Source organism: Delphinapterus leucas, chromosome 3 (assembly GCF_059928025.1).
Source record: "Delphinapterus leucas isolate spDelLeu-1000000601 "Yukka" chromosome 3, BTC_Dleu_Yukka2, whole genome shotgun sequence".
Classification (NCBI taxonomy): domain Eukaryota; kingdom Metazoa; phylum Chordata; class Mammalia; order Artiodactyla; family Monodontidae; genus Delphinapterus; species Delphinapterus leucas.
Genome location: NC_143131.1, coordinates 77,582,290 through 77,607,926, shown reverse-complemented (window position 1 = coordinate 77,607,926; position 25,637 = coordinate 77,582,290). Strand labels below are relative to the sequence as shown.

The 25,637-nt window shown below is 34.1% G+C and overlaps 1 protein-coding gene across 3 annotated transcripts in view; it reads right to left on the bottom strand.

The window, feature by feature from the left end:
• Window positions 1-25,637, bottom strand: part of SLF1 (SMC5/6 complex localization factor 1) — a 58,782-nt gene that overhangs the window by 2,267 nt on the left and 30,878 nt on the right. For 2 of the 3 annotated variants that reach the window (XM_022592701.2, XM_089908367.1), the window contains 10 exons: window positions 24,821-24,979; window positions 23,842-24,005; window positions 19,509-19,640; window positions 18,724-18,889; window positions 12,139-12,286; window positions 5,596-5,741; window positions 4,472-4,635; window positions 3,559-3,689; window positions 1,557-1,649; window positions 966-1,148 (listed from right to left, as the gene is read on the bottom strand). In XM_022592701.2, the coding sequence (XP_022448409.2) occupies window positions 966-1,148; window positions 1,557-1,649; window positions 3,559-3,689; window positions 4,472-4,635; window positions 5,596-5,741; window positions 12,139-12,286; window positions 18,724-18,889; window positions 19,509-19,640; window positions 23,842-24,005; window positions 24,821-24,979 (1,486 nt within the window). The remainder of the gene's footprint in view (window positions 1-965; window positions 1,149-1,556; window positions 1,650-3,558; window positions 3,690-4,471; window positions 4,636-5,595; window positions 5,742-12,138; window positions 12,287-18,723; window positions 18,890-19,508; window positions 19,641-23,841; window positions 24,006-24,820; window positions 24,980-25,637) is intronic. The other variant, XM_089908368.1, reaches the window with a different exon arrangement.

Here is a 25,637-nt window from a genome sequence, read left to right as displayed (position 1 = left end):
TACCATGATATAGAGCCTTCCTCAGATAGATGACAGATAGATATAGATATATAGTAAAGAGATAGCTAAAGAAAATATGCTGTTTATTTTCATGCAGCATCAAATAGCTTTAATGACTGGATAAATAGTACAACAGTATTTTTAGTACAAATAAAAGTAATAGGAAATTTATACAAATCTTTGTGTATTATAAGCTAGTCATCACTTTTCCTTTATTTTTCCTTTTAAAACGCAAATTAGTTTTGAACACTTTGATATAAAATTTATATTATTCAGTTCAGATATAAGAAGAATATCACTGAGTTAGGGGGTGGAAAAAAGGGTTCTGAAAGCAGAGATCAGATAAGAAATCAGCAGAAAAAGCAGTAGATGAATATTAAGCTCAAGTTACTTCCATCACATACCCTCTGCACAACAGTTATTATCATTTGGAAGTCCTCCTACTTAACTTATTAATTGACTACAAAATGTGAATGAAGAAAAGATATTATTCTAGGATGTCTTTTTTGTAGTCTATAAAGAAAAGACTCATTAAAGAAAAGAATAATCGTTAGCAGTTATATATAGGAAATGAAACAAGAATGAAAAACCCAAGTACTCACAATTGAACATGTACATCCATTTATTAATAAGCTTTCAGAAATGGCTGGTTTACAGACATTACACACTTTAAGTAAAAGGATTAATAGTAAAAACCAACACACTCAATTCAAAATACACTCTCGTAACAAAGGTAAAAAGGCTTAATAATACAATAAATAAATACATTTTATGAAAAGGTTTTTATCCTCAGTAAATAAAAGGTGCTTACATTCTAGCCGACTTTTCATCTTTACTTTTTCATTAAAATGTAATAAAGGCATCGTTCCTTATAGAGCTTAAAATATAAAATACTTTCTACCTCTGAGGGATACATCAAAAAACTGGATAATTTATCATAACCCGTTTAGCATAAATGCACTCACCCCCATGCTGGAGTAGCAGCTTGCCAATTTCGACATGTCCGTTTGACAGTGCATCATGCAAAGGAGTCACCCCGTCCACTTGAGTGAGCAGATCTACCTCTGGACAACGTTGCAAAATTTCCTGGACACATACTGTGTTGCCATAGTTACAGGCTTCATGCAAAGGCGTCCAGCCAGCATTGTCTAAATTAGAAATCAAGGCAAATTTTAAAACGGCAAAAGTAGGACTTTTGGTAGTGAAGTATTGATATTCTACTTCCCTTCTCAGTGTGACTTTCTAAGTGCCTCATATACAAATAGAACTCTTTGATAAAAATGCCTAGGGTGTAATCATATTTCTAATTGTAAAAAATAAATTAAAAACTATTTTAAAATATTGATGTTGGGATCTGATCAGAATATAGATGTCAAAAAATGGTTGTGCACTATTATACATCAATATGTGATGAATTCCTTGGTTTTGCTACTAGCAATACTTTAAAGATATGTTAGGTAAATATACTTAAATGATTTTTCTTAATGTTGAAATTAAACTATTTAATATCACAAATATTAAGACATTGAATTAGACAACAAAGATTTAGAACTTACCTTTAACATTGATGTCTATTCCTGGCATAGAGAGAAGAAGAATCAATTTCTCCACTTGGTTATTTATGCAAGCCCTATGGAGGGCTGTTTCTCCTGCCATAAAAAATTAATGGATTATTCCAGAGAAGACAAGATATCAACTAAAGAAAATAATCAAAGGGCATGAACTAGGAGATCTGGCCCCATGCCAGAAAATTATTTATTGAGTTTTCCTTTTGACTGGTTTAAACATCTCTCACATTAAAAAAAAAAGAGGGGGGAGGGAACCCCACCAATCCATAGAGCCTCTCTGTTCTATGAGCAATCCAGCAATGAAATTCTACTAAAGGTTTAATATAGGCATTGTCTCCCCCTAGTTCAAGGTTTGAAGTTTCAATCCTGCTATAAAACCCTCAAATGATCAGAGAACACCAAATATACTGGGTTTTGCAGCAATAAAAGTTTAAAGTGCAATTGCCCTCTCTTAAATTTATTCATGAACCTACGTTAAATGTATGGCTCTTTTTTATACAGCATTTATAGCTTAATTCAAATGAATGTTTCTGGCTAAGCATGAGTGCCTCTACACACTCAAGTGTAATTCAGAACTTCAAATCCATTAACAGATGGTTTGCTGCTTCTCAATAGGCTGTCTGGCTTGGCTACAGCAGCACAGAGAAGGAGAAATGGGGGAATCTTAATATAAACACACACACACGCACACGCACATGCACACACACGAAAAAAATCCCTAGTACCATTTAAAGCTGAACAAGAATGACAAATAGAATGGCAAAGTCTTTTCTAGGAGGGGTGCAGTTAGTGCCTGCTGCCTAAAATTGACTGCATCCCTCTCTGCTGTAAGCAAGATTAATAAGATATAAGTGACAATTTGATGTAAGGGGAATTAAAAAGAACATAATAACTGCTTTGAAAACAAATGAAATACATATTGAATCAAACTTTCTTGCTATAAAATACTAAGTAGCACATTTTTCCAGTGTTCAGTTTTACAGATTATCTCTGTAACTTCTACCAAAACATTTCTTTAACAAGCATTGAAAAGCTTTCGAAGTTTTTCTCTACTATTTCTCAATTCTCTTCCTCCCTCCAGTTCCTTCTGCTGTTCAGCTTAAAGCCATTCATATTCATTTTACTTTCTGACACAATAAACAAAGAAAAAGGACACTGTTTTGTGAAGTTAATATCTGAGTTCACATTTAATACATTTTTCATATTTTGAGCCAAACGGGCAGTTATTTTGAATTTGTGATATGCTATTATGAACTCATCTCATGTTGAAAGATGATGAAAGCTTGTTGCCATAATGATAATATTTGTATTAAAAACACGATATAGCTCATAAACAAGAGACTTAGCAATTTACTTTGGCCAGATACAGACTCTTGGTAGTAATTTATAATTTTGAGTTAAGGGGTACCTAAGTAAAAGAAGTGCCGGAGTGAATTATTACAACGCTATTCTTGTTACTCCATCCCTTTAGGTACTTAGGTTCCAGTATAGTTAGAACCAAAAGCCAAGCACATTTCATAGTCTGGGCTCAATGCCTGGAAGAAAAGAGTCCATATGCTTAACACAGCTATGTAACATAGCCTACTTCTCATTCTTTGTTCACAAAACGTCTAGGACTGAAAGAGATGAAGACTGAATTATACTTTCAAATCACAAGACACTGATCCCAAGCAGCACAGGTTGAGGTGGAACAGAAAAGTAAGGCAGGCAAGTCTGGAATGAGCTCAACATGAGCTACACAGTGTTCAATATTTGAAAAGGCAGGTGGAGAAACGAAGGGAGGAATACTCTATTACACCAGGTATTAAACACTTTTTTTTTTGTATAAATGCCTGTTCACAAAAATAATATGCTCTCCAGGAAGGTATTTCCTGGACCTAGTCCAATATTTAAGTTCAAGCATTCATCAGGGCCAGTGTGTAAAACTTGCAAATACTGACTATAACCACGAAAAGTTCCTAGCATAAATTAATTTAGATACTTGGAATACCTTTTAAATTAGTCTTGTGAAAATTTATCTTTGTAACCAAAGAGGGGCAATTCTCCTTGGAACACAATTCTCCTTCTGACTTCTTTTTCAATCTTTTTAATGATGAGGAACATTTAGCAAGATTCAGCTCTCTGAAAAGAAAGTAAGACATAATGAAAGCTTGTTTTTCACCAAGGCATAGAAGCACAAATTATATGGTGAGTTAAAAAAAAAATCTAGGCTTCTTTTAATTTAAACCCCCTTATTCATTAAAATCTTTACTGCTTTCTATTTTTATATTTATTTCAACTGTACAGAAACAAATTTTATGCATTAATTTTCATTTTATTACCCTTGCACCCCCCAACAGCCCACCGAAAAGTTTATGAATATTGAACGTCCAGTAAAGCAGACGAGACCAAGTAAACCATATTTGGCAGAGAGACTAAAGCAAACCGCTAAGATCAAAATGCAGGCCCCTACTCCCTATTCCTATGTTCATATACTAATACTATCCTCTTCTTCCTAAAAAGATTTCAGGTTTTCTGAATTTTATATAGCATACTTTTAGAGGAGGTTTCTCATTTGGGGAAAGCTATTGTAACAACTCAGAGTATCTCACATGGCGATGCATTCTGAAATCCCATCTATATTATATACAAGTAGTACTTTAAAAATCACAAGGCAAAAATTGTGTGGAACAATAATTTGATGAAGAGTTTTATTTCTTTTGAAAAAGACTTAATAGAAAGAGTGTACCTTGAATTAAAGAAAGTGAAAATGTTGATCATGTGCATTTATAGGTATAAAACTGAGTTTTCTGCTATCAGTATAATTCAGACAACATCTCAGATAAAGATACAGTTCAAGAAATGCCTAAGAAGAAGAGCTGTACTCGAAAACAAAGCATAGCTGGTATATAAGCATCACTTACGGTAACTCTGGCAGCCCTTCAACTTGTTTCTGTTTAGCACCATTCAGCATAATTAAAGCCCTCTGAGATTCAAAGCAAGGCCGCTGTCCTATTTTCTTTGGTATCTGCATCTTTCCAGTCCCATGCACACCAGTTTTCCCCAAAGCTGGCAAATAGGAATATACCTGTTGCAAAATAATATTATATTGTTTTCTCAACTACAAAAACCTGGAAACAGTAAAAAGAAAATACTTGATTCATTTCACCATTAAATTTAGTTATAATTTCTTGGTTTCATCACTATGGTTGCCACCCTATCTCATATGAACATGCTAAAATATTAAGAAAGCTGCTAGTTCCCTGTCATTAAGTCAATATGACATACACAAGAAAAATGCCTTCTTCAAAATAATTATTGTTTTGAAATCAAATTTGACACTCATTTAGGAAAGTTCTTTTGATGAGTTTTATGCCCAACTTGTTATAATTAGCCTATTTTTAGTATTTATGGTTTAAGTACAACTGGTATTTTGTCATTTCCATTTTGGTAATGTCTTCCTTCAACAGAAAAGAAGTCTGGAATAAACGGAATGAGGAGTGCAAAAGTCACTGAAGACAAGGATTGTTGCAAACAGTATTTGCCCAATCTGACCAATTATTAACAAGCATATTTCTCATTTGTTGAAGAAACTGCTGGAGATATTAGATATCAATAATAGCTAAAGATAGCCAAGATAAAACTGGAAAACCTTGGATCAAATCAAGTTTATATGTGTATATACATAGGATAACTGGAATAACCTTTGGCATCATTTGCAAATTTTGCTTTTTAAATACCATTAAATACTATGTAGAATGTTTCTGGATCAAGGTCTTTCCAAAATAATAATCTTACATACTGTGGCAAGTGATATAAAGATTCTTGTATAATTTTTCTGTTACCGATTCTTCATTACTCTCAAGTAATTAAAATTTCTATTCACTAATTATTCCATTTTGAGGAAGAAAACTACCTGCTTTTATATATGTTTGAAAGATTTATGATTAATATGCTCTGTCCAATTATTAGAATAAGAATATTTAAAAACTGAATTTATAAACTTACTTCTTAAAAATTAAAAGGACTAAAATAGAGTGGTGCTTACCATTTTCTGAAGAGAGAGTGGCTCAGAAGAAATACTAATGGAACTCTGTAAACACAACTTTTTAAAGACTGCCTCTGCAACAAACATTTGAAGCCAGGAGGAGGAAAAGGAACAAATAAAAATCTCTAATTCCTGTGAAGAAAAGTCTGTAGAAAACAAGAGAAGTAAATATAGTTATTCCTACACCTTATAAAATTTCTTTCTACAGACAATTTCCTTCATGGACTTTATTCATCAGATGATGATTCCTATACCAGTAAGATTCACTCACATAATTTTAAACCACAAAAAATAGATAATATTCCTATTCCTTGCCCTTCAAGAGAAATTCTTATGGCACATGTTCTCACATTTGAAACAATCATTACTTTTTATTATTTTAAATAAAAGGCTTGAAATTTTATATATACGTATATATACACACGTGAATGGATAGATGATATATGAATAGATAGACAGACATGGACTTTTATCACTATACTTTCCAATTAATGTTAAAGATCTCTTCCCACAATAGGGCTGTGTCTTTGGAAAACTGGTGCTTGGTTTTTAAATGGGCACACATGTATTTAATTTGCACTGATTAGTCTTGAGCTGATAGGAAGACATTTTTCCCCCGACAACATCCATGAATCCTATCACTGCAGAGAAGGAGGAAAGGTAAAGAAGAGGGATAAGGTAAGACAAGAAAATGCATAAGAATTTCCTTAGAAGTCTGCACCCACTGTACTATACCAAGTGCGGGAGAGGAGTATAATTTTAAATGACAAAACAAACAAACAACAAAAACACCAAGAGTCTCAAATCTCTTCATTCTAGAATCCTCAAGTTCTCCAATAATATGGAAATACATAAATATATACATGAATTGAAAGTGATAAAGGACTGAAGTGACTATTTCCCTTGTAAATTTAATGTTATGAATTCTCTATTAATACTCTCTGCTTAAGTAACAGAATGGATAATACACTGGAATGGTAAAGAATAATCAATCAACAGGATACTAAAAAAGCTAAAATTAAGCAAAACAGGATGAAAAAAGTTGATATACAATAAGGCAGATTAAAATTAACTACAAATAATGGAAGAATAAAGAATTAGAAAAAGTCAATAAAATTAGCAAAATAACATAACAGGTCAAAATACATTTTAAAAATTGGACAGAATAATAAACTTAATAGCAATATAAAGCTTAAAATTTGAAGTCTCTACTCAGGAGCTGAGTTCCCTTGGCTGAGCAGACTTCGCAGACACCCAGTGAAATCCTGTCCTTCTCAGATGCCTTCCCGAAAGGCTAGGGCCTCTGGTGTCCTTGCAGTCCTTGCCTGACTTTCAATGAGGGAAGGAGAGTTGGGGTGGGATGGGGGTGGGGTGTGGAGAAGAACGACAGTTTAAGGAGGAATTTTGCCCCTGGGAACATTTGGCAATTTGTGGTTGTCACAACTGGGGAGAGAAATATACTGGCAACGTACTAGGCAAAGGCCAGGCATGCTACCAACTGTCCTACAATTCACAGTTCACAGGACAGCCCCTCACAATAAAGAATTATCTGGCCCCAAACATAAACAGTGGCCAGGCTCAGAAAGAAACTGCCTGGACTAAAGAGATCTGAGGTTCTTGCTTGTGGCAGACTGCCATATGGGCAAATGGCTCCAGTCAGATGTTAAATAGATCCACCTAGCCCCACACAGACATATGGTTGCTGAATTCAAACAATCCTGTCCAAATATGGCCTCAGAGATATAATTTATAAGAACTGGAAACAAGAAAGGAGTTATTTACAACTTTTTGTTACAACTGACTAGTTACAACCTACTAGGCTGCTAGTATTATCTGAAACTACGCAAGCAATAAACTGAAGGATGAGCAGCAAAAGATCTTTTCAATATTAAATCTCTAGTTATACACATTAAAAAAAAAGCACATCTATCAACACAGACTTTACTACAACCAACTGATCTTACGTATCAACTCTAAGCAGAGGCAAAAGCAAAGCAGAAATAACTTGTACTGTACAGTTCAAAAGCAACGATCCCACAGTGGAACTTCTAAATGGAGTTATTCACCTAGAAATAACATTTGGTAGCTTTAAAGATATAGCAAATACAAACTATAATGGATCCATATATGTCCAGGTAACACACACTTGAAGGGAATGATCAATAAGAGATGAACAAGAGCACTTAAGAAACTTAACCCCTGATTGACATGTACACACTGCTCTATTTAAAATGGATAACCAGCAAGGACCTAGTGTACAGCACAGGGAACTATGCTCAATATTATGTAACAACCTAAATGGGAAGAGAATTTGAAAAAGAATAGATACATGTACATGTAACACTGAATCACTTTGCTGTACACCTGAAACTAATACAACATTGTTACTCAACTGGACTCCAACATAAAATAAAAAGTTAAACAAAAAAAAAAAAAGAAGAAAGAAAGAAACTTAACCCCTGGACTTTAAGACCTTCAATGGCAGGATCATTTTTATTGCCCTCACAGCTAGTAGGTTAGTAGCTTGCACAGAATAAACATTTAGTGCTTAATAGATAAAATGAATGAATGACTGGCAGATAGCAATAACTGGAGAGCCAAGCCAGGATGATCTTTAAAAAAGTTACTTAGATCATGCCACTCCCTTTTAAAAATGGTTTCTAACCCCTAAATAGGGCTTAGAAGTTCCTACTCAAGCTCCGTTATTACTTTTTTGGCTTTACTGTGGCCACTCTTCTCCTTTCTGCTTGTCATCAGCCAGGCATCAAAAGATTTCAAACAGGCCCAACTCTTTCCTATCTCCGAGTTTTAGTAAATGTTGTGTCTTCTGAATGGAATACACTTCCCTGACTCTGCCAAACTCCTACTTATCCTTCAGGTTTTGCTCTCCATGACCACTCTACATAAAATAAGTTCATAAAGTAAGTTCATCCAACACCTAGTTTTTCTTATTTGGAGCACTTAGCATTTTAAAATGATGTATTTACATTATTAATTACAATCTGCCTCTCCCACCGAAAGCTCCAAAAAGGCAAGGATCATATTTTGTTTCCCTCTTCCACTGTATATGAAGTGTTTACCTCAATGCCTGGTAGAATGCCAATAAAAATTTGTTGAACAAATGAAGGCAACAGAAACATTTTGATTGAGATGATTAGTCAAATTATAAAAATGTATATTTTTGGAAAAGGTCTGAAGCATGGAGAGGGATTAAAATAGAAAAAAAAAAGCCAATAAAGGTTTGGAAAAACTCTCAGGAAAAGATAATGACGTAGCCTGAGAAAGGCAAAGGAAGCTTTATTAAAGTTCTCTAAAGATGTGAAAAATATTATAGTAAATTCTGATGATATGTTTTCTTCCCAGTGAAAACAGGAGAAAAAATAAACTGAAGTTAAAGATTGACAAACTATGTCTTGCTGCCTATTTTTATGAATAAAGTTTTACTGGAACACAGCCATGTTGATTTATGTACTGTGTATCACTGCTTTCTTATTGCAGAGTTGAGTGGTTGGGACAGAGATGGTAGAGCTGAAAAGCCAAAAATATTTACTATGTTATATTTTATCAAAAACAGTTTGTCAACCCTAGTTTAAGCCAATACATCAGGAATTTCAATTAGGCACAAAAAAGAAATTTCAGATCTTGATGCTAAAATATAGAAAGGGATATAAGGAAACTCTTTCTGTTCAAAGTGTTTCCGAACAAGAGAGAATGGCATCTATGTGGGACTGCTGGACATGAGCTCTGATGGAAAGAAGAAAGAATTTTACTTATCTACTGAAATATCTTCTGCCATAATTTTCTACAAAACAATTAACAACTAACAACAATTTTACTAAACTAAAATTAATTCAATAGATCTGAATCTGAGTAGTACCACAGTATGTATTTTATACTTTTGGACTAGAAAAAAAACAAAATATCGTTTGTCATAAATGAGAAAGACGGACCAGTATCTTCAGCTGGAAGCTATATAACAGCCAAATTATAAAATCTTTACTAATGACTTAGGAAAAGCAAATAATAGTTTAACTGAGTTGAAGAATAATGCAAAAGGCATGGTCAAACAAAAAAACATACAAACTACGGAGTATCTACAGAGAAAAAGAAATGGTTCTCTATCAAAAGAGCAAAATATTGACCAAAAGGACATTATTAGAACACCTGGTTCACTTGTAGGGATGAGTGTATTATTCTACAAGCTCTGTATTATACCGTTTAACTTTGCATATTAGCTGTAGAAAAGCTACTGCTCTCTTAAGGATAAACTATTCACTTGATTTCTATCTCCTGACAAAGGCTAAAAATCAAGATGTACTAACAAAAATTTAGGAAGATTAATTTGAACCATTTTTAGATATGTATGTTAACTTTTTAAAACTGCCTACCTATGGCTTAATTGGAAGTCTAAGAAACCAATTGTGTGGTGCCTTGAGAAGAGAAAGGAAAGGCTTAAACACACAGTTCAAATGGGGATATAGTTTAAATCTCTTGTAGTTTTAAATATTAGTGATCAAACATATTGAGAGCAAAGTAATCAGTCTGTCGACAGGATTACAATGGTAACATTAAAGTCAGTCAGCTTAAGTCAGTCACAGGCTCAAATCTGTTGAGTTTAAACTTGTCTTCTGAAAACTGGGAGTAACAGTGGATAACAATGCCTTGCTTTAAAGTGAAGGGACATTCGATTATGAGCAAAGAAAGCATTAAAGCTGATGCATAGCATGTAGTAGAACCTTGTTAACACAAGGCTCATTATTTCATGCATTTGGCTAAGATAAGTTATATTTCCCTAGAGGTAACCAATACACACTGGAAACAACACATATAAATACACTGATAGTCTGTAAAGGCACTGCTAATTCTATCCTGGGGTCCCCAAACTCAAAGAAGTTTCATTATGGAATGAAAACAGGGAATCCTTTTAGCTGAATGTTTAGTTCCCATGCTAGCAAATAATGCCAGAATTCTGCTGTTTCTAAAATGGAAAAAAAGAAAGAAAAAGAAAAGATCTAGTAGGAATGGTGGGAAAGAAATGATAAGAAAGGGTTCTGAAGGAAGATTGAATTTGAGCTAAGAAATGTTAAAAAGTCATGCAACAAAGGACAGCTACTTCACAAAAGGAACAGTAATCACCCCTCAGCTCAATGAAAAAGAAAGAGGAAAAAAAGAAGATAAAATGCTTTAGATAAAAATCTTCTAACTTCAGTAGTATAAAAAGAGACCTCTCTTTGCAGAGGGCATCATCGAATAAATCCTGAACCCAGTTAGAGCCTGGATTTCTATTCTAGAATCTCTCTTCAAAGTATTAAAGTGATTGACAGCATATTCAAGAACTTTTTCTTTTATATAAAACCAAGATGCAATGAAACACGTGTGTAACAAAACAGAATACTTACTTAGCAGTCTAAAATATTTTTAAGTATATAAAAATCATCTTTTATATTTGTGAGGCACAAAAGTTCACTTACTTTAAAATAGGTTCATTTTAGAAATTTAGAAAGGAAGGAAAGAAAAGAAGGGAGGGAAGAAGGAAATGGTTCATAGGGCCCTAAACTGGCTTTGAAGTGTAAGAATGAATATACACGTTAATAACACTGTAATAACTTTGTATGTGGACAGATGGTTACTAGACGTATGATGGTGATCATTTCCTAATGTATGCAAATGTCAAATCATGTAGTACACCTGAAACATAATATTGTACATCAACTATATTAAAAAAAAAAGAATGTACACATAAAATCTTATAGAAGCCTGGAGACCCAAAAGAGTTAGGTAGAACCTTTCGTAAGGTAAGCATGTGAAGATGAGTTCTGTCATCATATTGCTTAAGTAATATTCCTATTACTTTAGAGGAAACTTTAAAATTAGACAATGCGGGGAGGAGGAAGAGTGAGAAAATTATACATGTGTATTACTTTTATTTGCTTCATCCATGCTAGTTTGTTAGATCGCCAGACTCAATGGAAAAGAAATATGGCAGCTTTTTGTTATAATAAGAAAAATTACACAGCAACAGGTACATGGGGAAAATGTTTTAGCCAGTGATACAGCCCAATTAATCCAAGTGGCTTTATAACATAGTAAGTATTCTGATCCAAAGATTTTCACTTTTTAATACTGTTAAGTATTTATGCAGGAAGAGACCTGGAAACTGTTCATAGGGCGCAGACAATATTACAGACAGATAATGCTTTCTAGGTGAACAATTAGAAGTATTAAAGGTACTGAAAATAGTTTCTACCATGTGAGAGTCTAAAACACCAAACATTAAAAAGCAAATCTATCTCTTCAATGAAAAGAGAATAAACTGATTTTAAATTTGTCTAAATATTTACTTTCACAGAACAGCTTAATTTTAATATTTTGTTGTAGGATTAAGGAAAACATTAATAACATTATATATAAATATATAATAATTTATTTCCATGTACTATTTTCCATGCTATATTAAATTTTTATGAAAGCATCAAAATACTATTTTTGAATAATAAATGATATGTGCGGGGAAGAAGGCTCATGTAACATAGACACACTTACCATCACATGAAAGGGAAACGTAACTTCCTAAGTCATCAGACATGTGTCGCATCACGTTTCTACCCATCTTAAGACCAAGGACAATCCAATAATCTATTGCTGCTCCAAGAATTCCAGTCAATAAGTAAGCTAGTTCATGTTTGAAGACCTAACATTGAAATCGGAAAAATATTACTAAAACATACTGAAATGTATTATTTCTATTATTTTGAATACTTGTTGAGGCAAAACATAGCTATTTAAAAAAACAGGGTATGCTAATGCCAAAAGGTATTCTTAAGAAACCTAGCAAACTAATTCCCTCTTTCCATTCTTTCCATCTCCTTCCTTCCCTCCTTCCTCCCCTGATCCATATCTACATCTAAATCTGTATCTGTATGACAAAACAGTTAATAAAACAAATTTTCCAGGACTTATATATGGATAGCTTGTAACAATCTTTTAAGATAACTTTATCCAATGGTGTCAAGTGCTTTAGTCAGGCAATAATTCCATTAAAACAATGAGGAAGTACTTGGCTTCTGTGGATTTCTGTTAACAAGAATATATGACTATAAAAAAAGAGATTTAGCCACTCCTACTGTTTATGTACAAAATTAACCTTTACATTTTCCTAAATGGCATTCGCCAGAAAAAGACTTGAAAAACACAATGCATACAAGCTTTAACAAGCAAGACTGTACTTTGTTGTAAAAAATAAAAAAAATCGGCTCATCAAATTTTAATTATTAAATTATATATCATTACCTAACTTAGAGGTATAGATATCAGTTTTAAAAGTATACATATTCTTTTATATCATCATTTATATATTAACGATATTAAACTACTGTAAGAAATACAGCAAGGCACACAAACCTTACTTACAATAAGCATGCTTCACACTGTGTTTAAAAATATCTTTCTAATCCATAAACTATGAAGATGAAGAGGTGTGAAAATAATATTTTTAAACACCTTTCATTTAAACATAAACACTTTTCCACAATGACATTAAAACTAGTTGAAATTCCTGTATTTTTGGTATTTGTTGTCTAGGCGTGTTGGATGCGTGAAAAAAATCACTAAATTAACAGTTGGGGAGAAGCCATGTGAAAGGGTTTTAATAAATGTTATATCTAAATACATAACTGCTATGTTCTGCCCCATACTATACCTGATATGAGATTACTGACAGAGAAATCTCCAGCACTTTGAACCCTCAGTTACTATAGGATTTATTTCTTCTGCCCTCAGCAGACAAGGTTCTTACAGGTATGTACAGCATTTCATTAAGGCATCATTCCTAGCGCAAGAAGCTATTAAATGATTTCAGAACTGAAGTGCTGTTTTGGGGTTCTTGCACAAACAAGGACAAATGGTCAAGCAGCACATACATCAGGCCCGCTGAAACAGTGTTTACTGAGGGAAAACCCACAGAGACAGGATCTTCAGCAGGTGCCTAGGTCCCCTTTTGCCCTACCACACTGTTGGGTAGCAGATGGTATTCTGGCGAGGCTGGATATCAGAATGTGGGAGAGAGACTCTGAAGAATGGGACGAAGGGGATTTTAAGCTGCATGATTAGGGAAGCACTGCCCTTCTGATACGATCAGGCGCCAAGATATGGAACTTTGACCATAGCCTGATCCTGTCAGGTCAGGATTCGTGAGTGGGCATCAGCAGGACCCCTTCTCCGGCCTTGATCAGAGGGCTGAGTTTAAGCCTTGCAGTTGTAGTTGTGTGCCATGGGAAGTGAGCAGCAGGACTGGCCATATCAGCAGGCTGGGGAAATACCCACACCTCCCTTGGACCCTGACAGGTGTCAAGCCTTGCAGCTGACCAGAAATAACTCCTTTTAAGTATGGGTCTTAGCCAGTCTTCAACGAACTTTGCAGGAAGCCAACTCCATTCTTTGCAAAGCCAAAATGTAGATGATCACTCTGAGCGATTTTACCTCTCATGGTTCAACTTATCAAGAGAACATAAAACAGGACAATGAAAATCTCTGTTTAAACTAGCAAATGATCATGTCAATATCCATGCCACAGAATGTTCCTTCCAACATAATGTATATCTGAATATCAGCAATGACACTTCTCAGGAAGAAAGCAAGAGACTACTACATTTTGATTTCTCAAAGTATTCCCCCATCTCAATCAGGGTTACTTCAGCTCCCTGGTCCTAAGACTCTGGATAGGGAAGATGAGGTTAGCACATAGAGCTAAGCCTCATATAAACAACAATCTAGCACTCTATCAAGTAAAAATAACATAAAACCAACCAGGTAAGACTCTCTCTCTTTCCTGATGCAAATGTATGTACGTGTGTACCTGACACCACAAATGAGTATCAATATTGCTTACTATTCAATTCACCTTGAAATTATTGTTATTAAGCAGTTAGAGATAGGTACGTCTTACAGTACCTGCAAGGAAAGACTGTAGTTCCTTTACCATGGTAAGAAAAAATTTGCCAAAGTTATTCTACCTGTGTGTCATTGGCTAAACATACCTACCACATACCACATATACATCATAGAAAATTTTTATATAAAAAGATACTTTCAAATCAGGTTCTTGGATCCTTTTACACTACTTTCTTAACTATGACACTCACTATAACCATAGGAACAAGACACTGTGCTATGGGCTGTACTCACGGTAACGTAACAATGCTACTATTTCTAGCACCATGGATATATATGCTTTGGAAGTGGATTAGTGGGAAGATGGCAAAAAAAACATCAAAAGAGAAAAGCTTTCTTGGAATACCAAAATGTTTGCTAAAGCTGAAAGAACAGAACATAAATACCCTAAGTATTAACAAAGAAATGAAAGACAGATATGATTTGCACATATGACATATATTTACCTTAGATCTCCCTTCTAATAGGGAAAGGCTATTAGGAGACATTCTGTCAATACAGTACTCTATTTTCTACCAGGACTAGTAATCTTTAGTTTACAAACTTGGCAATCTTCCAAAAATTGACCAGTATATAATGCAGAACAAACTTGATTCTTGGCCTCTGACTCTCAGGTTAGGGCTTTCCACAATATCCCACAGCAATAGATGACAAACTGCTCCTCTAGTACCTCTGGCAGAAAGATGCAAACATAATGTACATACTGTGCCTCTTCCTATTTTAAACAGTGACATGTGAAGTAAAAGAACGTATGTTGCAGTGGAGACTTGGCCACTAGTCAAGGTTTTGCCCTAAGAAGCTGTGATACCTTGAATAAGTTACTTATATTCTTTAGCCTCAATTTCCTTATCTTTCAACAGAAACTATCTTCCATTTCCACCAATAATTGTAGGGTTATGGTTAAATAGTATTTAAGGACAGCCACAAAGAAAAGCAGAACTAACCACCAAGCTTAGGAAAATGTGTACCTCCTCCATAACCTTGACACATCCCACCTCTGCTCTTTGCCAAGGAAAGCCCAAAGCTTTCTCAGATTATGACAATGAAATTCATTGCCACTGTGTCACTCTGCAATACATTCTGATTGACATTATGACAAAACAATATTAGCATAAACTGAGGACTTCTGTTTAGCTAATGACTTAAATTGAATGCTTCAACTAAGCAAATCAAGATACAAATGCTTTACAGTGCAGAAAATGATGTCTGGGAACATGCATGGAATTCTTGAAATTGGAAACTGCCAAAAAGATTTAATTAAGTACAATAATGAATTCTAACACATAAAGTACCACAATAAAAAAACAGTTTATATGAATTTAAGCAATTCAAATGTTAAATAAAATATTAATTTGCAAAGTTTAAAACCAGTTCTCGTATTACAACTGATGGTACAATTTATGGTACATTGCTTCACAAATATGTTACATTTATTTATAAATCTGAACAAAAATCTTCAAGTTAAATATGTATGAATTTGTTACTATTTACATTAGTATTGCCTAAGTAGATTCTTATCTGTGGTAGTCCTTTGGTGATTTAGTAAAACTGTGAAAACATCCGTTTTATTATTGTTTTCAATTATAAAAGAGCAATTTCATTTATATAATCAAATGGCTAAAAAAGAAATGCTCCTTAAAGAGGAAATATTTTCTATCCTTAATGATTCTATTGTCTAAACAGTAGAAAAAAGGCAGATGATAATCAGGATTTTATCAGTTTTAGCTTAGACATCTAGTTATACCCAGAAACAATCCTCCCTTTTTAATGCCAATTAAAAATAAATAAATAAATAAAATAAAAGCCCTGAAAAGAATGTTTTCTTTAAAGAATGCCTCATACACTCCCTAAATAGAATTTTTAAAAATCAGTAAGGGGTTCTGTTTCTAATAATGGAGGCCTAGGTAATTCAGATAAACCATCTTATAGAAGAAAACTTAAAATGTTGAATAAAATATGTAAAACATCTTCAGTAAAGTTAAAGGAATTGCTCAGCCAAGATCTAGGAGAAGGTAAAAAACAAGTGAGGCATTCAAAGCTAGCTGACTTTGCCCTAAGGACATTTGCTGACCCCAGAGAAAGAGCTGATACACAGTTTGGAGCCTAGGGGAAAAAGGAGTATAAAAGTCATAGCTCAAGGCCTAATGCCCAATACTCTGACACCCTGCAGGGCTTCAGTCTCAAAGCAAGCATGAATCAGAAGCAAAACAACATGTATCTGTGGCCCTGTACTTTACTTTGACTATCCAGGAACCCTTGAACCACACAACAAAAATTTTCGCTAGAGGAAGATATTCTGTGTCTTTGCCACAAACTATTTCTACAAATAATTTTTCAAATGCAATTTACGGCACACAGTCAAACATAACTAGCTTGCAAGAGAATATAAAAGACATGAAAGAAGGAAACAGCAGAAACAACAAGTACAAACTGACTCACAAAAACGTCAAATATGGAATAATCAGATGTAGACAGTAAAATAACTATTATCGCCATGTTCAAAGACAAAAGAAAACCTTGAAAACTTCGTAGGGAACCAGAAACCATAAAAATATATCATAGTAATTTGGAAGGAAAAAGTCTAAAACTGGGAAAAATACAAAAAATAAAAAATGCAATAGCCATGTTTATCATATTAGATACAGCTGAAAAGAGACTAGTGAACTAGAAATTGGATGAAAACACTATCCAGAATGCTCCGAGTACAGAAAAAAATGGAAAATATAGATGAGAGGGTAAAACACACAGAGGATACAAAGAGGAGGTGTGACATAAGTTCATTTGGAACTTAAAAAGTAGAGGAGCGAAAAAGGATCAGAGGAAATAAATTAGAAGAGAAACTATGTAAGAATTTTCCTTAAGCTAGAAGGGACTTCATGGCTATTTAACACCAGAGGTCTCCACTCCATCTACTATGTTTTCTATCCCCAAAGAAAATATTACCTAGCTAGCAATTATGATGATATATCAGTCATGAATAACAAGAAGGCATCACTGTATATAAAGCAGACACTGTTAAAAAAAAAAAGAATAAATTCCCAAGGTAGAGTCAGAGGAGTTGATTAAAACATTTAAGCTTGACCTAATAGGTGATAGAGAAAAATGTAGAATAACAGAGAAAACACATTTTGGCCTCTAATCTTATATGAGGTCAAAAAGAAAAGTTGAGTTAATTTCAGAAAGCGGAAATCATATAGGGCTCATTTTTTAACTATAATTTACTATTAGATATTAATAACAAAAGCATAGACAAAATCTGACAACTAAAAGCCATCCATTTAGAAGTTTTAAAACACTCTTTTAAAATATTTCTTGGATCAAAGGGGAATTTGTAATTGACAATAAAAAACACTTTGAAAAAAACAATAAGAGCACCCGAGATTAAAGTATCAAAACTTGCAGAATGAATCTCAAGTTCCACTCAAAAGGCAATTTATATTAAGTGTACATATTAGAAGTAAAGACTAAATAGAAAAAAGATTCAAATATTCAAGATAGAAGAGAAAAAGAAAGGAATTTTTAAAAATGAGCAGAAATTAATGATATAAAAATGTTAATAATAAAGTCCCCAAAAGCTCATTTTGAAAGGAAAGGTGACTAACACTTATTATGCACCTAAAATGTGGGGCAGTATGTTGCTATGCGCTTTACATATTTTCTGCATTTAATTTTCCCAGTTACCCTTCATATAGATAATATACTAAAATCACTGCATGCTGATTTTCTAACAACAAGCAAAACCTACTTATGAAGAAATGTTTCAGGAAATAACTCTTAACACCCAGAAAGGTGTTTTAAAAAACAAGTAGAACTTTTTATTAGTAGTACCAAAAAGTTGTATGGATTCACTCAATTTTTATAATCACAAGTTCCTTAAAAATTGAAATGTACAAAAATAAAAAAATCTAGAGTGATAAGTAACTATAGATTTCTTAACAGTAATGGTCAAGTAACTGTCCAAATGTGGATGTAGCACTACAGCCAAGTGTGAGATGACAAAACCAGCCTCCAAGAATCTTTACCTTAAAATTAGATAAACGAAGTAGAAAACGATATATTTGGGTGCATGTTAATTTGTCTCAAGTAATTCAAAGAATAAAGGGAAGAAAAAAGACACATACTTCAAAGAAGTACTTTTTTCCATAGGCCAATATTCATTTGTAAATTAATCCTACTTACATCACTAGACTTGCATTTTTCCTTGTGAGAATATATAGTCCACTCCAAAAGCATATTTATTGGTTTGGTCAAAAGCCCAGATGTCTCGCTTCCTGACCAAAAGATTTCAAGAAGAACTGCCTTTCCTGTTATTTTCAGACTCTGAGAATCTGACCAGTCATACAACCTAATAAAAATATGAATGAAAAGTATATCTTTATGCCAATTTGACCACTACAGTTATTAGGCATAATATCTGCTAATTTGATCATTATGGTTATTAGGCATAATATTTTGTCATAAAACAAAAAAAATCTAGCAATTTCTGAATACAGAAGTCTATTAATATATAAGGATTATAATATCTAGTTATAATAAACAAAATTTTTTAAATGGCTTCATTTCAACATAATCATCAACAAGTACACACTAATGCAACTGCAGGATTTAGAACATAGGCAGAACTTACAGATATTATAGATTCAGTATTAAACCTGGTATAGCTTTTTACTTAAGCATTCAATTACTAAAGAATTCAAAAACATACAAATTCTGAAAAATAAAAACAGTCTTACCTATCCAAATGTGTAAGTTAGTGAAAAATAAAAATGTGAAGGAAACATGAAAAAAGCATACAAACCTTTACAGCTACTGAAGGACTGAATCTAGACATGATTTTAAAATAAATCTATATACTTGAAACTAGAAAACCAGGTGTTTTTTTTAGAAATATGTAGATAAATAATTAGAAAAATGGTACATAAGACAATATATAGAAAAAATGTTTTTTGGTGATTAAAACTTACTTTTGACTCAGATGTCGGACTTCACTTTTAACTAAATTAAAGAAAAATTTGAGCAGTGTCAGGTGGAGCAACTTAGAGCCAATAATATTTTCTGAAATTTGATGACAAAAACTTTCACTGAAAAGGCAAGACCTGGAAAACATGAACCCAACAATCATATAACATGCAACAACTCATTGAGTAATTTGTGAGCAAAGTATTTCTTTCTTCAGAAAATCATTGGAATTTTAATAAAGCTTGCTCTAACAAAATATAAAGCAAATTCAACAAAATTTTATTAATAATATATTTTCTTCCTTTAAAAATTAAACCCTGTCAAATACCCCATGACAGTTAATTTTCTAATAATAGAGATCTAATTTCTCTATTTTTCAGTGATTGTTAATGGTTAATAACCATCTGGTACTCTCCCCTTGTATTCTTTATTTCACTGAAAAAGAAAAATAACTATGAATTTCATTAAACCATTTTGATTCAGATGACCAGTTACACTTTCAATTTATAATACTCTCTATAATCCTCCTCTTACTCAAAATTATTTCATTTTTCATTATTTAGTAAAATGAAGGTCATTTAGAGCTATTTTTTTTGAAGTTTTAAAAATTCAGGATTTATTTTCTTTCCATCTTCTGCAGCAGTCCTATCCAACAGAACTTTCCATGATGATGGATATGTTCTACTGAACACCTGAAATGTGGCTTGTGCAAAACTGAGGTGTTGAATTTTTAATTATTTAATCTTAATTAAATTTAAATATAGTCACATGTGGCTAGCGGCTATGGGGTTGGACAGCACAGTTCTATAGTATTTTTTTGTTTGTTTTTTTGCGGCATGCAGGCCTCTCACTGCCGTGGTCTCTCCCGTTGCGGAGCACAGGCTCTGGACGCGCAGGCTCAGCGGCCACGGCTCACGGGCCTAGCCGCTACACGGCAGGTGGGATCTTTCCAGACCAGGGCACAAACCCGTGTCCCCTGCATCGGCAGGCGGACTCTCAACCACTGCATCACCAGGGAAGCCCTATAGTATTTTTTAAAAGAGAACATAAAATTACTCAGAACTCCAGGACTAAGAGAGATAGTCCAGGCAACAACATTTATTACAATTTTCTTCCAACTTCATTATCAATTATACCAACAATGTACTTATAACTCTGTACCTCTGTCTCCATCTTCCCCATCTATTTTGAATACCACACTTGCAGATTAGGAGGGCCCTTACAGCTATTAAATGTAACAATCCATTTAATACTCAAATCTGTTCTAAAAGATCCTCCTTGACCATATAGTTATTCAGTCTAACTGAAAACTGCCAGAGATGGATACCATAGTATCTTTCTTGTTTTTCTAAAAACACACATTATGAAATATTTCAAAAATACACTCAGGGACTTCCCTGGTGGTGCAGTGGTTAAGAATCCGCCTGCCCACGCAGGTCCGGGAAGATTCCACATGCTGCAGAGCAACTAAGCCCGTGTGCCACAACTACTGAGCCAGTGCTCTAGAGCCCATGAGCCAGAACTGCTGAGCTCATGTGCCACAACTCCTGAAGCCCGCGTGCCTAGAGCCTGTGCTCTGCAACAAGAGAAGCCCCCGCTCGCTGCAACAAGAGAAAAAGCATGTGTGCAGCAACGAAGACCCACTGCAGCCAAAAATAAATAAATAAATTTATAAAAACAAAAATACGGGGCTTCCCTGGTGGCGCAGTGGTTGAGGGTCCGCCTGCCGATGCAGGGGACACGGGTTCGTGCCCCAGTCTGGGAGGATCCCACATGCCGTGGAGCGGCTGGGCCCGTGAGCCATGGCTGCTGGGCCTGCGCGTCTGGAGCCTGTGCTCCGCAATGGGAGAGGCCACAACAGTGAGGGGCCCGTGTACCGCAAAAACAAACCAACAAACAAAAAACAAAAATACACTCAGAAGTAGACGAGTATCACCCAGCTCATCTGTATTCCTACCACTTTCCTGGGAACCTTCCCCGAGACTCCCAACAGACCCAATTATTTTGTAATTAAACCTGGGTATCTGTTTATTAAAAAGTCTACTTTTAAGCTGCCTGAATTCCATTTCCTGTAGCATCAATTAATTCATCCAAGCATTTATAAGGCACTTATTATGTTCCAGACATTATAAGCACTGAGGAGGGAGATGTTTAACACTGAGCATCTACTCTTCTGAAAGTCAGAGGCTGCATACACTGTTGGTGGGAATGTAAACTGGTATAGCCACTATGGAAAACAGTATGGAGATCCCTCAAAAAATTAAGAGCAGGACTACCATAAGATCCAGCTATCCCACTTCTGGGCATTTATCCAAGAATATGAAAACACTAATTTGAAAAGATATATGTACTCTTCTGTTTATTGCAGCATTATTTACACTAGCCAAAATATGGAAACAATCTTAAGTGCCCATCAACAGATGAATAAATCACAATGTGATACACACACACACACACACACAAAAGAATACTATTCAGACATAAGAAAGAAAAAAATCTTGCCATTTGTGACATGGATAGATCTTGAGAGTATTATGTTAAGTGAAACAAGTCAGACTGAGAAAGACATATACCCTACGATTTCACTCATGTGGTATATAAAAAACAAACAAATGACCAAAATAATTGAGCAAATCAGGCCAAACCAAAACAAACACAGATATGAATAGAGTAGTGGTTACCAGAGGGGAAGGGGCAGGGGGGTGGGTGGAGAGAAGGGGATCAACTGTATGGTGACAAATGGAAACTCAATTTTTGCTGATGAGCACACTGCAGGTATACAGAAATAGAAATGTAATGTTGTACACATGCAACAAATATACTACAAACCAATGTTACCACAATAAATTTTAAAAAAAAGTCAGAGGCTGATTTAAGTGAAAAACTTAACTCAAAGGAAAGGGCAAGAGATAGGAAGTGACATTTGACTTGCATTTTAAAGGACAATTAGGAGAGGCCAGGTATTTATAGGGTGGCAAGAATGGAGGTTTATATAGACAGATAAAACATAAGAGCAAAGGGATAAGAAATGAAAATAGTTCAGTCATTGGGCATGCCTGGGAAAATGATGAAGAATGGAGACATACATAGGGCTAAATCATGAAGGGTCTTACATGTTTTGCTAAGGAATTTAAAATGTTTTCTACAGGTGATATGTGTGTTGAAGGACTTTTATCTGGGAAATGAAAAGACCACTTTGGAAAGAGCATACTGGTGTACTTTGGAAGATAAAGGGAAAAAGTAGGATCAAGATCAATAAAGTGGATATTGCAACAGTTTACATAAGAAGCAATGAAGGCTTTTTAAATAAAGGTGATGACAGCAAAGGAAGAAACAGATTTGTAAATTAGAAGAATGGCAAATATGTAAACCATATATGCTCACATCCTACACCTATGTTGGAACAGTACCGTGTTAGAATTGTGTTTACACCTTCAAAAGTGTGGGAACTGTTATTTTATCTTTTTACCCCTGAAACACAGCACAATGCCTGGCTCCCAGTAACTACTCAATAACATTTTTTGAAATAATAAGTAAATGCATGCTAGCTAGCTGATTAGCCTCCTTCAAATATAACACAACCAAGATGGTAGGTAAACCCCTATGATCTCCAAGAGGTAACCAAAGATCTAGCTTTTGCCTGGCTAGTCAAGTATCCTTTCTCTTACTACTATGGACCGCCCTAAAACTGAACATTTGGATAAAAATAAAGTACTTCCCAGACAAAGGAAGGCTATCAGATACAGAGAGCTATCAGAGAAGACATAGAAAAATGATTACTTCTGTTTGAGAGAAAGAAGCAGAAATAGGAGGGATTTCTGAAGAGATTAACATATGGAAGACAAAGGAAGGATCTAGGCAGATGACAGCATGTGCAGAGGCATGAAAGAGATGACATATTTAGGAAACATTAAGTTCAGTTTCAAAATTCAAATTTCTAGCTGAAAAAATAACAGAAACACTAAAACAGATATTGTATACAGTTACAAATGTTTATACTATTGATAACCAAAATTTTATGATATTCATATCCAACAAATTCATTTTCTTAATTTTTAAAATATGCAAACTTATTTTGTTAAAAAATAAAATAAAAATAAATAATGATTTGGCATTCCTGTGAGCCATTTCATATATTAAACATTTTTTAAAAATAAAATGATTGACAAACATGACCAACTTAGACTTGGCCTTTGCAATAAATACAACACACAAACATTACACACACAAAAAAATTTTTTCTAAAAAGAAATGTACTTCTTTTATCAGCATCTAAAAAATACATAGCAGAACACTAACTATATGAAATTTAACATCCTCACATGTGAAATTCCTTACCTGATAAGCACTTCTATTAGAGACCATGCCCCTTTCATACAAGTTGGACACTGAAACAATTCTAAGTAATATCTTGACATGGTTGGGGACTTCCAAGGAGGGTGAAGGTGAAGAAGAGCTGACAGTATATGAAAGTATCGACCAGAAAACGTATCTATGTTATCCTATTATTTAAAAATAAACAAACAAATAAAACACAATAGCTAAAAGTACAGTTTTACCAGGTAATTTAGTTTAAAACTATAATAACCCAGACCTAACTTTATTGGCAAAAATATGTGTTTGGACAAAGGAGAACAGATGGAAGCATGATGTTTAGCTAATTAAATACTGCAACTGAGAGAGAGGCACACTCTAAATATATACCTACATATTAGATAATCCTAGCTATTGGGGCTAATCTATATCATATGTCCATTTTACTTCTCATGATTATCGTGTGATTAAAAGAGTTCCCAAATGTGACCTGAAATGAACTGGAGAAACTTTACATGTAACATTCTGACTTATCACCAACATTAGTCTGACATAGCTTAAACCTGTTGTTTCTTCAAATTGTCACCTTGATGAAGAATATGACTAGAAATCTACCTTTGAAAAGCTGTTCCTATTGGTTTTCACAATAGGAACAAGGAGTAAGTTCAGTGTCTACATATACTATGAATAAAAATCATTAACAGTGTACTAAATGAGTAATTTACTAAATGACATTCTAAATCCTTATAATTTGATTTTTACATTAGATACTTTACTGCCACAGAAAAAAATTCTGAGAAAATATTAAAACACTCAGAGTAATACCTAGTATAGAGTTTAAAAACAGAAAAGAAATGGTAATAAATAGGTACTGCATTTATTATTAAAATGAGGAAAAGAAATAATGAAGAGAGAAAATAAACTATAAACTTACAAAAACTGAGAAAGTGTTCACAGTTTAACATTCTTTGAAAGACTATAAAACCCGTAAGACTGCTCTTACCTGTAGAATGTTCTCTAGAAGAGCATGAAGAAGGCAAACAGGAGGGATATAATGTGACTGCAAAGAGGAAAGTTCCTCAATTGCTTCTTTAAAAAACTGTCCTTCTATGAGGCTTTCAATTAAATTTAATACACCTCTGGGAAATTCAGCATTTTTAACCTAAGAAAGGAAAGATTCTATGACTCAAAGAAAAGAAGGGGACAATTCTGAGATGAAATTTTGTATTAGCAAGGAGCCTGAATTTCCTCATCTGTAAAATGAACAAGCCCTGCCCTCACTACTTCACTATGTTGTTATGTGGTTCCAAAAAAATGATTTGTATGAATGCATTTTACAACAATAAAATTGCACTGCAAAACATATACATTATTGTTTTATTTATTATTCTCTGTCACCTTGACTAGTAAGAGGAAACACTACCTCTAAAGGAAAACTTTAAAAGGCATTTGCAAAGTCTGGCTGATAATGAGACTTCAGTTGGAGGTACAACCACACATAGTTTTAATTAAGATGCAAAATTATTTTTTGGTGTTCTTTTAAACTTATAAGCAAACTATGCCTATTAAGATATGCTACATATATTAAGATGTCATCAAGTAGAATCAATATTTGCAAAAAGTGACAACTGCTACAGTATCATAAAATTACTCTGAACATGCACATTAATATAACTCTTAAGAGTTCCACAAAATACAGCCCCCTTGGTCAAAATATTTTTAACAATAAAAGTGACTCCTTTGACCTAGTTGAGAATCAAGAATACTCTGAAAGACTCATGGACTAAAACAATCAATTTTAAAGGAATGAATAATGATAT